This window comes from Dermacentor variabilis, chromosome 5 (assembly GCF_050947875.1).
Source record: "Dermacentor variabilis isolate Ectoservices chromosome 5, ASM5094787v1, whole genome shotgun sequence".
Classification (NCBI taxonomy): Eukaryota; Metazoa; Arthropoda; class Arachnida; order Ixodida; family Ixodidae; genus Dermacentor; species Dermacentor variabilis.
The window spans coordinates 14,318,905-14,336,018 of NC_134572.1; the positions used below are offsets into that span (position 1 = coordinate 14,318,905).

Consider the following 17,114-nt stretch of genomic DNA (forward strand, 5'->3'; position numbering starts at 1 on the left):
AGCAATTCAGATGTCTGAAGTTACATAAATTTTTGCCGCCTCTTGAATTCCTGACAGATGTTTTCTATATCTTTGCGAAAAACTTAATTCAGAATATCTTCGCTAAATATCTATATTATTATCTTGTTCACGTGCAGCGAATACGAATTCGATTCACCATGAAGAAAATTCGAACCAGAAAGGATTTAAGAAGATCAGGGGCCAAGCTAGATTGACAGATGCAATTCTAGAGCCTCAAATATGCTACTTGCGGCACGAAGTTGTGGGCACAAAAGGACGCCAAAGAAATACTAGAGTGCCCATTGGAGTGCTCGTCGTCGTGTCATGCATTACGCCGACTCAACAAACAATAGTAGTTAACTGTTTGCTAAATATTTCTACTTTTTAAACAACGAAAATGTGACGAGGTGCACAAAACTGACGAACGTAAAACCCAATTCACGCGAAACACTCCTTGTATTGTTATTGTGGGCGTCTTTGTTCGCACTCAATTCTCCATAATTACACCCAACCAACTTGCTTGAGCTGTTACGGAACATTTCAAAAGTAAAATAAAAATAAATACCTTTGGTCACCTCTCTTGGGCAGAGAAATGCATAAAAACTGGCAAAACACCATGACATCTACGACGGAACGCAGTGTCATCATAGGAAGTGTAGTTTAGGCCCGACAAAACTTTGGAAATTAAATGCAGTCTTCCCTTACGATTTTCGAGTCTAATAACGTACTTACACGTACCATAACTCCCTTTTCCACTCTCAACCATATTACGAAGAAAGTGGGGACGGGTGTCACTTTATTCTAGGGGGAAAAGAGGTGCTTTAATTTCGTGTACTTCAGATTTGAGAGGATCTAGTAATGCATATTTTTTTTAGCGCCAAACAGGCCCTGGCAGAGAGAGTATATATATATATATATGGTTCCGGAGCTATATATATATATATATATAGCTCCGGAACCATATATAACAGCAGTCCATAAGGCTAACGTCGTTCATTGTGTCATTTGGCTCCATTTAACGTTATATATGACGTCAGCATCAAGTACCACGCAGATGCGAAACCGCAGAAATCTCGATCGGTGTTTTCTTTACCCCGTTGCGCCATAGTCCGTTGTTCAATCTGATCACACAGGCCGATGCCATATTTCAGCAAGCTCTTCTACACAGGTGGTGTTACCATATTCGACAATTGTAGACACCAATTCACGCATGCTCCCAAACATGTAAAAAAATCGTTATGGATGTTTAATGCTTGTGCCAAAAATCGGAAACAATTATTTTGTAGATGTTTAACTTTAGAAAAATGTGAAAACATGCCTTCTTTATGGAAAGGTAGAGAAAAACCTAAAGTTCTCAGCACAGTTAAGTGAGCCGTTGACCACTCAGTAACAAGCGCCAGTAAGTAGGTTAACAAGAATTGCGACTGGAGCAGCACATTAGTGATGCCATCTGAAGTGCAGACATCTGTCCTCGCATTCACCTATCGTGAATACGACCGACAAGCAGCACAAGGGATTCAAGGCTACGATGCTGACTCATACGAATAAAGTGTGGGGTGCTTGAAATACGAAGAATACATCATGCAATTATTTTTGCTACAGTAGGCTCACATCAACACGGCACACACATTACTGCAGGATGACTGGCAGTGAGAGGAAGAAAAAGAAAGCAGTGCTAACAAGTCTGGCAATATCTTTAAGAAAGGAGCCGAGGAGAGGTAGTATGTACACGTCATCTATTATTTTACGCTAGTGGAAGTCCTCTCGCTTCAGCGAATGTGTACCGTAATGGGCACTTCATATTGTGAAGATTTGTGAGTATACTGGCTCGAAACAACAAAGTTCATCAGAACCGCTTGCGTTTCATCGTAAGCTTTATTATTTTCTTGCTGATCACTTCGTGTCGAGTTCGAATATGCAGCTAAATACGCCTGCAGTGCAATTGAGTTCTAATGACATATATCGTGCATTGCAACCCTAACTTCTTCGACATGCAGCTGCAAGAATTCTTCTGTGGCTATTGTGAATGGCCATTTAAACACGACTGCAAATACTGCGGTGACAACTGACAGAGGCGAAAGGAAAATACCTAAATTCTAAGGAGACACTACTTCCATTATTCTTCACAGGGCATCAGGCGGAGCCATACCACGATGAGAGGAAGTTTTACCGAGACCAGTCTATTTTCACCACGCACAATACTGACTCCCAAGACGTGAGCAAAATGATCGTGCTGCTGTAAAAAACTGTTTTAAAATTTTGTTCGTCACCAAAACTTAGAAGAAAACACAAAGCACAAGAATTTGTTGTACATAAGCCCAACTGTATCTGAAAGCATTGGTCTTAAATTGACTACATTTACTAATGCAGCATGTGCTACAACATTTGTGACCTTGTTTTCTGTGGCCTAGAGAGGTTATTGTGATTACACCTAGACAAACTTGTTTCAGAAAATGCTGGTTAGGCTTTCTGCTATAGGAATGAGCTGATGAAGGGTTTGATGTCAGTAGCTGGTCCTTCAACGAGATCATGTCAACTTGAGAGTGCACATATTTGTGGAACAGTGTGGGGTTTCGAATTGAGATTGTAATGCCATAAAGCATAACGTGCAACTGTTACTTTTGGATGCTGTGTATTACAACGAGAAGCTGCACGACAAAAGAACATTAAAACTTGTTGAAGCTCTCACATGATGTTACAAAAATGAACCAATCTAGGACAAAATGTAAAAAAGGAAGAAAATCAATTACCAGTACAATAGTGCGCTCTTGCAATAAGAAAACTTCACACGCACGATTTTGGCGATAGCCACATAATGAAAACAAAGAAAAGTTTGTTGTGTTCTCCAAACATAGAATGAATGAGAAAGGTATTTTCAACAACCCAGAATGACTTAAGAAAAGACAACCTCCCATTCGAAGACTACACAGTGTGTCGTGCTGGTTGCCCATGCCAAAATTTCAACTATTCCTTACCTTAAGGTCACAATGTATCAACTTATGTCATCCAAGTTACTTAAGAGAAGCGTAGAACACTTTTTCTATGTGTAGTGCACTGAATATTGAATACCATGACAGCATACAACTTGAAACATAAAATACATAAGTAATATACCTGGTGTCAGTAAAAAATCTGAGCTATAAACAGAGAATAACCAAGGAAGACCACTGTTTGAAACTAACAAACAAGAATGAAAACATTTTCATATTAGGAGCACATGCTCTAACACAGCTTTGCTCGCAAGAGCTTTATATATATAGTTCAGTTCAAAATTACATTGTGATCTAATACTAGCCACTGCCTTGTTAATTTCAATTGTGATATACTGTGACAAGAAACTACTCACAACATGTGTTGACACATAGTGAGATATCAACACTGAACGGTATTTTGGTACAGACTGATGGTATGGTCACATCTTTCAAAAAACAATCTCGAAGCTTTGATTGCTGTCATGCACTGTCGATGTCTCAGCAGCCCATTGGAATAAAACAACTAGTTGTTCTTGTAATGTTCACATTTACACTCCTGCATTTAGCGAAGACCACATTCACAACACAGATACGCTAGAATTGACTGATTGACTGACTGACAATGTACAGCACAGAACAAATTAAGTGGCAGCGAGAAGCTGCACCATGCCTAAGCACCACACCACTGAATTTCACGTCTATAGACACACACATGCACAAGCTAATACACATGTCCTAAACAATGTAGTCCTTATAAATTGCAAGTATACAGACATATCCTACACACGCATGTTCAATGTCTTCAATGAGCAGATCATGTCCCGTATGTCCCTCCTCGGCACTGATAACATTTTCAGCAGTGAGCCAAACCACAGCAAACTGCTGGCAAAGGGCATATCACAAACCCTTGATTATCACAGGCACAGCACATGCATGAAATGCAGAGCAGAAGACACCTTCAGGCTCACAAAGAACTTGCCGGACTTCATTTCGAAGCACTTGAAGTCTTGAAGAGCCTGTTTCATGGAATGCTGCACGGATGTATATATTTGATCCTTTTCTGCTTAAATTCACTGACTTGGAGACCAGTGCTACAACTACCCTTCGGAAGCGAGACTCCAGAACCATTGTGTGAAATCAGCGTCACACATTGAGCTTTTTGGTCAATCGCAACTGCTTTTGCGGACAAATACTTGGCCATACGAAGTGCATGCCAGAACACTTGGCATTGGAGCTGGGGCTATCTTCGAAGCTCGAATCATCCGCAAGCTCGTGCCCCAGCCACCTCCTGGCCAGCAGGCTGCAAGCCTCTTAGCCACTTGAGACTGCTCTTCCCGGCGAATCACGGGCCGAGGAAGACCCGATACTGAAATGGCTAGCGCCGGGGCCAGCCCTCTTCGTACTTCGACTAATTTGGTGACTTGTGCTGGAGCCAAGTTTTGTTGAGGAGACTGGAAGCCCATTTCCCGACAGCGGTGGCCGCGCTGACCTTCGTAGCTGAGAGTCGTTCGCCGGTAGCTCCGACCCCGCGCCGGTCAACCTTTGGCCACGCGCCGACGCGCTCTTTGCCTGGCACTGACCGCCCGTCTGAGCAGTTGACCCCGGGTGCTGGCGACTGCCGGTTCATCTGGCGCTCCGTCCCCGGATGACCACGGCAGTGTCCACCAGTGGCTGCTGCGCGCCAGGAGCCTCTGCTTGCGCCGGAGTCTCTCGGTGTACGGGAGCTCGGCGCGCGCCATGTCCAGGCAGAGTCGGTTGTTGACTCCCGAACGTAGAACAATGCTGTAGACGTCATCGCTGTACTCGCGCGTCTCGTACGCAACCGTGCGGCCGGAATCGAGCTTCTCGACGCAGTGCTCGTAGAGCAGGCTCTTCCACAACTTCAGGCCGTCCACCTCCTGACGCATGCGCTTGCGGCCGTATTCGTCAATGAGGCGTTCCATTTTCTGTCGGAAGTGACGGTACAGGCGACCGTCGCCCGCGTTGTATCGCTCCATCTCGCGACGAAGAGCGCTGTCACCCTTGTCGACGCCATTGTTGCTGCCGCTGCCGGCAGCCGCTTTTTGCATGCGCTGGTTGTGCTCGAAGTACACCACGTCCTGGGCGAGGTGAACAGGAAACAATATTGCAGTGTACGCGACTATTCTTCTTCCCACTTAAGATATTACGCAGCATGGCGAGCGAGAAAGAAGGAAGACCCAATAATCCATAATAGTGATTAAATTTCAACTGTGAAGCTGAATGCAGAAACAAAGCAAGTACTGCAGTGCCTACGGGAAGGCTAAGTTTTGCGTCTGTTGAAAGTCCTCGTTTTAAAGCTGTCATGAAAAAATAAATATCAGAAGAGCTTTTCACATTATATTCCCCTAATAAGTTATGAGCAAGATATGCACAAACACAAATCGATGTACTCGCACACACCGTGTGCGAGTACAGCGGCATGGTAGCCGCAGTTCGGGTGTGCTTTAAGTGTTTTATATGCTAAAACAACCTTTCTATTGTACTTGGAAGTACTCAATGATGGGCGAGTTGGTATTTTTATACTGACGAAGAATAGCGCGATAAATGAGGGACGAGAAAGAAATAGGACAAGGGCGCTGGTGTAATGTCCCTTTCTTGTCCCTTGTTTATCGTGCTACTCTTCGTCAGTTCATGTGGGAACTCAAGAAAAAAAAATAAAACGAAAGTTAACAAATGCTTGCGTATGCAATTTACGTTTGTTTGCGCAAGTACGCGTAAACATCAGCGGATAGAGCTACATATAATATAGGTTACAGGATAACAGATTTCACGCATGCACCAACAAAACCACGTGCACTCGTACCTGGGTGTCCCAGCAGAGCAAATCTCGGAGCAGGATGAGCGACTCGTCGAAAAGTTCTGCGATGAGGACCAGGTGGAAGCTCTCCTCGATGTGCTGGATGAAGGCATCCACCTCGGAGTCGTTGGTGCGGCCCGAGGTGTCCATGCCGAGGTCGAAGAGCATCTGGTTGCGGCCGAAGCGAGCAGCGTAGCGGTGCGTGTCCAGCCAGTGCTGTTTGGTGTCGCTTTTGAGGAAGGCCTCCAGCGAGACGCCAGTGTGGTTCTCCAGGTGGTAGTACAAGTACAGGGACTCAAAGAGGCGCGCTGGGTCGCGCAGGATGGTGATGAACACCGTGTCCGGGGGCATCAGGCGCCGCAGGTCGTCGCTGCCGAAGCGCACGTGGTGGCAAAAGATGTTGAAGCCCCACGGAGGGATCATGTCTGCTGGGATCATGGACCTGCGACCGAATTGTACAGCCCGTGCTATGACGAGGTCCAGACCTCTATCATCTTACAGAACTACGTGTGTGAACTGCCACTGACGCGAGGAAGGGGACAACCGAAGGTAGTGACCACCGAGCAAGACAGAGATGAGTGCCGACTGGCCCGTTGGGGCGGTTCTGTGGATTCTGGTTTCGTAATGGGTGGCGCTGAAATTTAGCACTCTGTTTAGTAACAACCACGCAGCGTGTCGCCTGCGCCCGCTCGGACCGTCACTAACACCAGGGGCACTCAGGCGCGACAATGGGCATATAGCGTTTTTCCTTACGGCTTCAGAGAACGTGAACGCGTGAAGGCGTCCGCGGAGGCATCCGCGTGATCGTGCAGAAGAGCACGGTACGTTCTCGCGCGCGGATCATTTTTTACTTCCTGCCCTGTTCTCACAGCGCTGTAACATGAAGCGCTAACTAGAGTGACTGTATGGGCTGACAGCTCGTGAAAGAAGAACACTGTACAAAGGCGACAGCAAATGAGGAGACAAGCGCAGGAAGGAGAGCACCGTGGAAAGTTAGGCGCCGCGACGAGACATTAGTTGGACGCGCCAGAAGCATTGCAATTAAGATATCGGCGCTCCTGTTAATCTTTCTTGGACGTGATGGACGTGTTTCGTCTCTTTTCTCTTTGAACGCTGACTTTTCCCATGACCACGTGCTGATCAGCCATTTTAATATTGCCACCAATGTAAATTGTTATCGCTAATTGGCTGGCCGCTTGTCCTTGCACGCAACGTGGTGATGATTTATGCGCAAAGTGGTGGGGTTAGATGCCTCAACAAGCTTTGAGCACTTACATCGCTATCGTGGCAGACTACCGCGTGTGTGCGAGTACGCAAGCTGAAGGCATGCAAAGCCTAGGTCTGAGCAGTGATAGTGAAGACAAACTTTTTCAGGACTACGAAAATAACCTCTGACATTCATAACGCATACTTTATAAGGTCAAATATAAAAGAAAATGACGAGATGGTATCCACGAATAGCTACTACTGGCATTTTCTACGCTCGCGACGCTGTTTCAAAAAAAAAACACTTCTTTAATGAATTTTACAACACACTTACACCAACCACAGCCTGTGATTACTACACTTCTGTGTCCACAACACGAACATAGTTTAAGAATGCCATCCTACACCTCCTTATCACCTTCGCCAACCTTACCCCGCCCCACTCCTTCCCGGTGGCTCAAGGCAGCCGTCACCTTGACATACCTACAAAGGGTAGAGTTTATCTGGACCTGCGTGGCAGACCAAGCCAGCGATCCTTTATACTGACGCAAGCTCTTAAGGTATTCTCCATTTCCTCTTCAATACCGTTATGTTTCAGATCAAAATCAGTGTCCTTGTGACATGTCCTTAGAGGGAAAAAAGAAGAAATGTGAAAGTAAGCGAAAGCGGCAATTGAATTGGCCTGCCACAGCAATGAGAAAACCACAGGTAAGGTTTTAAACAGCACTGTGCAACGACAAAGTCTTACAGACGTCTCCAGAGCTTCGCGTGCGCGCTGAAGCCATTTCCAGCACTCACAGAGAGAAGGGCTTGGGATGTCCGAAGTAGTTGCCTTCTCTGGGCAGGGCGAACGAGAGGTTGCGCCGGTCGCCGAAGCGCATGAGCACGTTCTGCACCGTGGAGCCGGCACACTTGTGAGTCTTCAGCAGGAACACGTTCAGCGCAGGACGGCAGCAACCACGGCACTCGTTCGAGAAGCGCGTCCGGTTGGTCAGGAATCTGCGAGCCGGCCGAGACGGGCGCACGGTTCCGAAAAGCGCCACAGCGAAGCAGACATGCATGCCCAGAAATGTGTTGTACACGCTTTCATTTCTTACGGCTCCACTGCTGTTGCTATATAAGTCTTCAAAGTTAAACTAAAAGCAATATTTTAATAAAATCTTTATGCTAGATACGTCAAATCCGCTTGTACAGGCGGTTGTGCACTAAAAGTTTCCTTGCTGTTATGATTATATGTGCTTATATTTGAAACGTCAAGACGATCGTATCAACCTCACCTCTTTTTGTACTCCCGGAGTGCTCTTGTTCCGAGACATTCATAATCAAATTCGACATTCATTCAGCTCAATTATATTAATGGGGTGCGCTTTAAAAAACAGGAAACAAGGGCCGAGGTTTCGTTCCAGTGGGAGTTCTGTTCAATGTCAACGCTGTTTGCGCTAGCTCAGGAAAAGGAGGACGAAACTTCATACAAAGGCGCCCCTGCACGGTCCTAGCCAGTATTGTTCCCACGAATCGCATGTTTGGAAAATTCTCGCCTTCACTGCATTTGCTTCTGGTATGTAAGGCAGGAAGTATACTGTGCCGTCTTTCCCGTGCCGTGAACTGGTAGGCTACAGTGTGCTGCTGTTAATGCGCAGCAGCCACAATGACAAAAAAAAATATTTATGCTGCATTTCGACATGAAATAAGATGCAAGCAGCCTTTTATCACATTTTTCTGTACGACTCACTGATGCATCCGCCTGATTGCGCCGCCATACCGGCGCTTGAATCTTAGTATTTGCGGCGGCAGTGTGACGCCATCTGAGTGCGAACCTCTGACTGAAGGCAGGCCCTGGAGCCTTGAAGTTGCTTACGCGGGTCAGAATGGGGCAACAGCTGGAGTTGAAGGATGGTGTGGCTGCTTGAAAACGCTGACAGCTTTACGCGTTCTTTCGTAGTGCATCTGAAAGAACTGTCTTGATTGATGATTCTGTATACACGGTCTTTACATGCAGGCACAAACGAACAGACTGTATACCACCTCGCACAATCCACGCTGTGCCCAAGGGAGCGTAACAATTCATTTTCATTTAGCACATATCCATAATAACATCGTGTGGGCAAGCATTTTCATTTTTTTTCTGTAGATTGCTCATACGTTACATATTTCCCAAGCTTCGCACTAATGCAAAAAACGTAGATTGTGCGAGGACTTAATATCATTCGATTCATTTCCGAAGGCAGTCTTGCACATGCAGTCTTTGCCATGCATTGTCCCAAACAGCATGCGACACAGAGACCAGGACCCGTGGCTCACCGTCAGCCAAGTGAGACCATTCTCAGGTGCGGGATTTATTTTCGGTAAAGAATATTTAAAAAAAGATCCACCTGTCACTAGAAGCAAAAGCGCCCGTTTCTCAACATCAGTATTTCCTGTAAACAGGAAATACTGATGCTGAGAAACTGCTGATGCTGATGTTGAGAATGCTGATGAATATACGAACCACGTGACAATATGCAGTATTCAGTTCGACGTGGTTCTCGCGACGTAGCCCGCTTTCGAGGCAGCTGATTCATGGACGTTGCCAGATTTTTGTCTATAAACGAATAAGCGAGGCATTCGGATGATTCTTGCCTAGTAGCGACAAACTACGCGGTTTCTCAATTTCCCCGGGAACACAATGCTTCCAGAATGTTTAGTTCAAAGGATAGTTAGAACATAATCGACACTCGTAGGAGCAGTGAACGTAAACAATAAATCTGGCTAAATGGGCACGTTACTTGGCTGAAGTACTCGAAGTAGTTGTTATTAAAAGAACAAAATATTAGCAAGGCGAGATCGAGTCATCGCTAACATCTCTCTTCTCAGCCGCTCTCACGCTTGAACAATCGCGGTACTGACGTTATTGCTCCCGCACATGCCTCAAGCTTTTACGCGTACTTCACAGCCATTCTTATAGAGATTAACCAAGCAAAAGCTTCTGGCAGGTATAGCTAGCACAATATATGATTTCGCCAAGGAAGCACGTTTAATAATCCTACACCGTAGTCATCGCTTGTATTTCACCTTTTCGTTGTTATCCGGCCTACACAAAATTCGCTCACAGCAAAAGGGAGCTACGGTGGAAGCCTTTGCTCGTATCCTCTCTGCTCAAGTACAAGCATAATATAGGAATGCTCTTTATTAATGGGCAACCGCTGAACCAATTTTGGCGCAGTTTGTTGCAAATCAAATTAAAAATTAAAAATTCTAGAGGCAGCTTCCAGTAGATTACTTCTTGTTCAGGCCATCAAAGCTTTCATAGGAATTTATAAAGATGGACAAATTTCTGGAACACGAAATTTCAGAATATTTGAAACTGTAGCTTATAAAGAAAAAGAAGAAGAAAAATTTTAGATCGCAATATTGCAAACATCTGACAGAGCGCCTACAGCGGAAAAAAAAATATAGGGCATACCGTTCTTTGTGATGTAGATATATTGTTAATGGTATTTGTAGAATACACATTCAAACTGCTTCACGTAAATTGATAATTAAAATGGTATATTTGTACATTTTACAAGATAACCCATTTTCCGTTTAAGGAGTTGCGATGTGTGTTTTCGTTGCTTGGCTAGAGCTGGAAACAACTTTTTCTACGTTAAATTGCTTTCAGTATTGGTAAATTTATGCAAATGTGAGTTTAAATTTTAAAAAAGAACCAATCATTTTCAGCCAACAATCCCAAGTATTCAAATAAGTTAAGCGGTCGCCCAGGAAAGCATTTACTGCGCATCTTCACGTCTACGTACTTGAGTAGTTTTCTTTCAGTTAAAGCGCACCCTATGTCATTACAGGCCGAATTGCTGCGGTCCTCTCATTGGCCCTGCAGCGCCAACCGACCCCGTCTTCGCGCACTTCAGTTGGCGACGCTGGCGGATCGCAGACGCGGTCGAATCCAATTAAGGGGGGAACGTGCCACACAACAGTGAACGCATGCTGCTACTGAACAGGGGACACACGCGGGGCGGGTCTCTGCATGGCACCGACCTCTTGTACCAGACCGCCCTGGTGGCGAGGCTGTACTGTTGAACGCCGTACATGTGCAGGGAGACGAGCATCAACAGCAGGACCACGAAGACCGCCCACTTCCGCAGGTCCCATTTCCGCAGGCTGTTCTGTAAAACGTAGAGAGAAAAATAAAACCACACTGCAGTTAGTGCTTCAATAACCTCGACTGACAACAGCTTGTTCGCCACATCCTCATCATAGTCATTATCGTCACCGTCGTTGTTATCGTCTGAACAAACAAAAGAATTGTTCAGAAACTGTCAAAGGAAGCAATCCTGTAATGTGTGTGTGTTTGTGTGTGTTTTACCCAATCAGTGCTTGCTGTTTTATTGTGTTGTGGACGCTTCGTCATATTGTGCGACTGCTGCACGACTGTACTCTGCAGTGCCGCACAGGCACGACCGCCGCCGTCCTGGGCCCATCCCGAAGGCGGTGCCATGTCTCAGTCTCATACCGTCCGGAAGCTGTAGCTGCTACGACAGAAGGGTATAAGATGGAAGAAACTGGTGCGCTCTCTCTTTTATAAGCAAATTGTTGATGTGCGCCGCAAACGCCACGCGTTTCACGCTTCAAAGAGCCACCTTTAGCGAGGAAAAGAGAGGTAAGGCTGTTAATATTTCTTGCCATGAATGAGCCTGCAGCCTAATGGACGGAGCGTCGGGTCGCTGCGCTGGACGTCCATGGTTCAAATCGCACCATCCAACACGTATTCCCTTTTTCTTTTTTCATTGAGCAAAAGCCTTTATTGAGCGAAAAACTCCCGCTGAGCATATATCCAGTGGCAACCCTATAGAGGTAGGCAAAGAAGTTGCAATTTAAACAAATATTGAAGACATGCTGGCATCTGCCTGCAACAGTTGTGAATCACCAAACTATAACAAAATCCTGCACGTTCGAAATCAACTAAAACGCAATAGTAGTATAAGCAATAGTAGAGTTTCTACACATTCCTACCAAGTTCTGCCAAATCTGTTGCCTATGATCACTCTGCTTTCACTTAGCGCAGCCGATGGATGCAGGCGCCCGGCAGAAAAAACCGGTAAATTAAATTTTACGTAATGTTTGTTTTTACAACACGTACAGAGTTGTACAATTTCGACGGCGAAATCAATTATGAAGGCAGACGATGCAAAAGAAGCAAAATATTCGTCATTGTGCATTGCTTGAATGTAATTAACATTTAGGGCTGGGAACGTCGATAACTACACTCCGTTACAAAACGTCCGCCAGGCTATGGAAAAGTTTATTCGTAACCACGTTGCATAATATCAAGCAATTTTGATGTGATCAGCTTCTCGTAGTGCTCTGTCTCTTTGTAGCTACGATGATGTGCAATTGATGTACGATTCTGCGCCGTCAGTTTGACGGCGCAGAATAGAAGAAATAAACGGTTACCAAAACTGGCGCTTGTTTTATACGTTCTTACAAAAAGAAGTTGCGCAAGAGGCTTTTGTACTAGATTAATCCTACAGTGTTCAACTTGAAGTTTCTCCAGACTGCACAGTACTAAAGAAATATAGATTTGCGATCGTGTCTTTTATCAACGCGCAAATATAATGCGTTAATGTCCATATTAACGACAATCCTCATCTCCAATCGGCTTTCACGAGGTATGCGCTGAAAGGAGGCCGGCTTCTTCTATAAGACTTTCCGCACCAACGTAGGCAGGACAAATAAACGGGAGAACAGGGGGTATACAAGACGCAGCGTGTATCCCTATATGGCAGCGCACGGGGCCAAGAGCCCAACGACCCGTTGTGTGTGTGTGACCTAGGCCTCCAGCAGCCTTAATCAAATCAGCCAGAAAGCAGGAGGGACCAACGCCATACTCCGTCTCGCCGAGCCCATGCAGCGCAGTCAATGCTAGGAGACAGTTAATTGCGAACGAAAATTCGATTCATGGCTCAGATTCGTGTTAGAGTGCGGTCACGATTACGCAGAGCAGTAAGGTCGCATTTGCGTCTTCGAACACAACATTAAATTATAAACAATCCATCACGACGTTGTGAGCTCGATTCGCGGCTATAGCAATTGTTTCTTTTTTCTTTGGGGGCGGGGGAGGGGTCGGAGAGATTGGATGTGAGATGAGTGAATGGTAAAAGGATAGAAAGTTGGGTGAATGGGTGAATGGTAAAACCCTCGCGTCTTTAGACTTTGGCACAAAGCTAAAAAATACCGCTTGATCAACATTATTTCAGACCCTTCGCTGCTGCGTCTCTCGGGAAATATTCTGGAAGTCAAAAGTCAAATTATTATCAACGATGAACATGTAAAATCATGCATAGGTATTCGGGTACTTACAGTTACTCTCATCGTCATCGAGCAAGCGAAGCGTGAGCACGCGGCCCAAGACCGCTGTGCTCTACCGGGGCATCGCGCGGGCTCCCCGTGCGACGCGCATGCAGTAGTCACAGATGCTTCCTTCGATCACCCTCTAACAAAACGAGCATGAATCCCCGCACTGAGTACGAAGTGTGTGCACGTGCGCGTGTCTCAGTGTATGACGCGGTCTATAGCTTCGGCACCACTGCACAGAAATGGAGGCACCGTGGCTCGTATGCCGAAGCGCAGACCTCTCTATCCGTCTCCAACGCCTGGGATCAAGTGCATGTAGAGGGAGGCCCGAGGAAAATGCGATTTCGCTTCGCTCGCTGCGCTCTCAGGCAACGGCCTGAGATGGCCTAAGACACGCTAGCCTTGAGTGCGCGCGCCGTTAAGGAACTGTGTACGCGCTACCCGCATGCAGAAGAGAACGCCGCGTGCCAGGGTTGTTACGAGCATGAGACACGAGATAGCATGGAGACATATCTCGCATAGATGGCGTGAGTTACAAATGCTGGTAGACACAAACAGGTGTAGCATCGGCAGCGATGTTTCTTTGCGTGTCTTTATTCGCGTGTGAGCACGAATCTAGGATATCTCGGCCAGGCTTAGCATTGTCTCCGCATGTATTTTAGCATGACCTTTTATTAGTGTTACAAGCGCCGCGGTACATGCATTAAGTTGTCTTAATTTACTAAAGTTGCGCTCGAATGATATTCAATTTCTTCGAGCTTCGAGGCTTCGCACGATGTTGGAAGTGAGATGATATGACGTGCTGTTTGGCATGCGTACGGTGACAATTTGAAGAAAATGAAACATGAACGCTGCAGCGTCCAATAATTCGCCAGAAATGCGTTGTCATGTGAGTATTTTAAGACATGGGTGCGTGAATAGCTTGGTTACATGCAACAGTCACAGTTGCACGCAACTAAGCCCATACTACAATATTCACTGACAATTTAGAAAGAGCTTCGACGGTAAGGCTGAACGTTCATTTCGCTTTTATTCTTTCATTTTTTTCAGTACAACACTTTGCACAAATACATGCTCTTTGCAATGTGCCATCGAGGGGTATATACGCCAGAACCCGATGTTTTATGAACTGTCGGCAGTACAGTTCTACTGAGCACCGCAAGCGTGCTTCACCGCAATAATACCGTCTATGAGGAAAAACCATCACAACGTTTGAAAATAACTTTACTAGAGGTGATCGAACATTCGAAGTTTCGAATATGAATCGAATATTACACATGAACCATTCGGTATTTTCGAATATTCGAAACTAATTAAACATCTACCAACCACAAACTGTTGAAGTCGTGTTAGTGTTCTGAAACAACAACAAAAGTTTTCAAAGCAATGCACAAACAACGTATAATAAAAGCTTTGCTTTAGGTTTCGGGGTTAAATCCTAGATGACAGCCTGCGCGTTTTGCTTTGAGTCTGCGCTGTCATTTTGTGTTTCCGGCAGTCTAGTCATGAAGCATTTTTAGCTTTCACGCTACGACCAGTGATGCTTTCCTAGCAACGAGCCCTTTTATACGTGTTTACGGCACACAAGTCCTTCAGAAGTTTTTTTTCTCCTTTTTACATCTATTCTAATAATTTTTCGACAATCACTTATTTAGCATTTTTTGAAAGCACCATTCATACAGCAAAAATTCATACGTGGAAAGCTTGTTTGCAACCATGCTCTAAAATTGTTGATAAACCACTTGTGCGTTTTCTTCTAGTTTTTTTTTTTCATGACAGTTTTTCATGATCTTTCATTTAAAACTGAGTATTTCTCCTTGAGAGGTAGCTGTCTTTTTTGCATTAGTCACAAAAGATGTGGCACCTATAACTATGCCGAAATAAGCGTGATGATTAATAGGGTTTACGGCGCAATAAGAAAGGAACGGCGCCAACTAAGACGATCACGAGAGGAAGAACGACACAAGATAAGTGCTTGCTCTATGTCGTTCTTCCTCTCGTGATTGTCTTAGTTGGCGCTGTTCCTTTCTAATTCAAGTATGCACCATCTAGTCCAAATGAATGTTGTCCTGGATTTATGGCGCAAGGGCATGAGATCGCCAAAGAGCGCCAAGAAATGTTATGTTGTGGTCGGTGCTATGGTCAATATCAAAGGTTTATATGTGACACGGCTGTATAGTGGCCTATAAAATTCGCTGTAGAGTGTTTAAAATATGTATGTAATATAGATATGCCAATGATACATAGCATGTAAAATAATATGTTCAACGAAAATGAAAGATAGGCCACGAAGGGTTTGACATACCAAAATGTGTCACTGTCAGTAGCACTACTAGCTACCTCATCAGGGCCCTTCCAAAGTAAGGGCCTGAAGGCGTGCGCTGTGCAAAATGCACCACCGTAACTGCGGCCTGTCAAGAGAGGCCGTGTTACAAATTCTTAGGGCTGATAACATGTGGTAAGCGGATTTCCTGGATGACATCTATAACTTATTTTGCGTTAAAGAACAGTTCCTTACCGAGAAACATTGCTGGATATGTCAGTAAGCTAGATGAAAGTGTTTTTACAGCAAATTTGTATATCTCTACCATCCAAGTAAATTTTCGTTTCGTTATTGGCATGGTAAGCAAAAAACTCCCCCTACGTGGGCCGATTCCGAAGATAGTGCAGTGCCGGGCCGAGCCGCGGCGGAGGTGAAGCAGGCGTTAAGCAGTCCCCATACGTGGGCCTTTCCCGAAGTTAGTGCAATGCCGGGCCGACCCGCGGCGGAGGTGCAGTTCGCCATTAAGGGGTCCACATACACAGCTGCGCTAGTCATCCTTCACAGAGTGGAAAGGTACTGAGTTTTTTTTCCTTTCAACGTCTGCTTCCTTGCACTTCAGTAAGACGAGGAGGATGGCCAACCTCTCACTACATTTACCATATATTACCACGTATGGCACCCAACAACAAGTAGTTGTGGGTGCCATACGTGCGTTCTATTCTTAACTGGCTTAACATGACATCGGCTTCCCGTTAATTCGTTGTTGATGGGCAAATTCCTTAAGATGGTTCAATAAAGTGGAGCTTATTAGAAGTTTCAGCATCCGAAAGGTGTCCTCAAACGCTTTTTAGTTTTTTCCGCAGGAAAGGTTTCAAATCTATGACTGCGACAGCCATGGGAGGGTTGCGAGCCTTCGTTGCTATGGGCATAGCGCGTTCATCGGCAAGCATATTAGTCTCAATGCCTCCGTGTCCAGGCACCCAGCATAATACAATACGTTGTTCAGCTGCATAAATAGTGCACAGAAGGGAATATAGTTCTATAATTACATGATTCTAAATATATGCGTCTGCGTTTGACTATTCAATATTCGATACCTACTATTAATAATAATAATAATATTTGGGGTTTTACGTGCCAAAACCACTTTCTGATTATGAGGCACGCCGTAGTGGAGGACTCCGGAAATTTTGACCACCTGGGGTTCTTTAACGTGCACCTAAATCTAAGCACACGGGTGTTTTCGCATTTCGCCCCCATCGAAATGCGGCCGCCGTGGCCGGGATTCGATCCCGCGACCTCGTGCTCAGCAGCCCAACACCATAGCCACTGAGCAACCACGGCGGGTGATACCTACTATTCGTAATCGATTTGATAAAATTGATACTTGCCTACCTCTGAAATTTACGTTTAAAAAAAGAACGCGGTGACGCGGACGTATTTGAAGAATGTGCTTAGCAATGCCCTTAGCAACAATCTCAGACATATTGAGCCGCTTATATACCAGCAAGCAAGTGAGAGAGGG

General features: G+C 45.3%; 1 protein-coding gene across 6 annotated transcripts in view; it reads right to left on the reverse strand.

Annotated features, from left to right (window-relative positions):
• Positions 1 to 1,225: 1,225 nt before the first annotated feature.
• The window catches only part of LOC142582277 (galactosylceramide sulfotransferase-like), a 221,846-nt gene continuing 205,957 nt past the window's right edge, over positions 1,226 to 17,114 (reverse strand). For 5 of the 6 annotated variants that reach the window (XM_075691779.1, XM_075691776.1, XM_075691777.1 and 2 more), the window contains 4 exons: positions 11,011 to 11,138; positions 7,795 to 7,995; positions 5,797 to 6,232; positions 1,226 to 5,071 (listed from right to left, as the gene is read on the reverse strand). In XM_075691779.1, coding sequence (XP_075547894.1) covers positions 4,508 to 5,071; positions 5,797 to 6,232; positions 7,795 to 7,995; positions 11,011 to 11,138 — 1,329 coding nt within the window. In that variant the 3' untranslated portion in view covers positions 1,226 to 4,507. The remainder of the gene's footprint in view (positions 5,072 to 5,796; positions 6,233 to 7,794; positions 7,996 to 11,010; positions 11,139 to 17,114) is intronic. The other variant, XM_075691780.1, reaches the window with a different exon arrangement.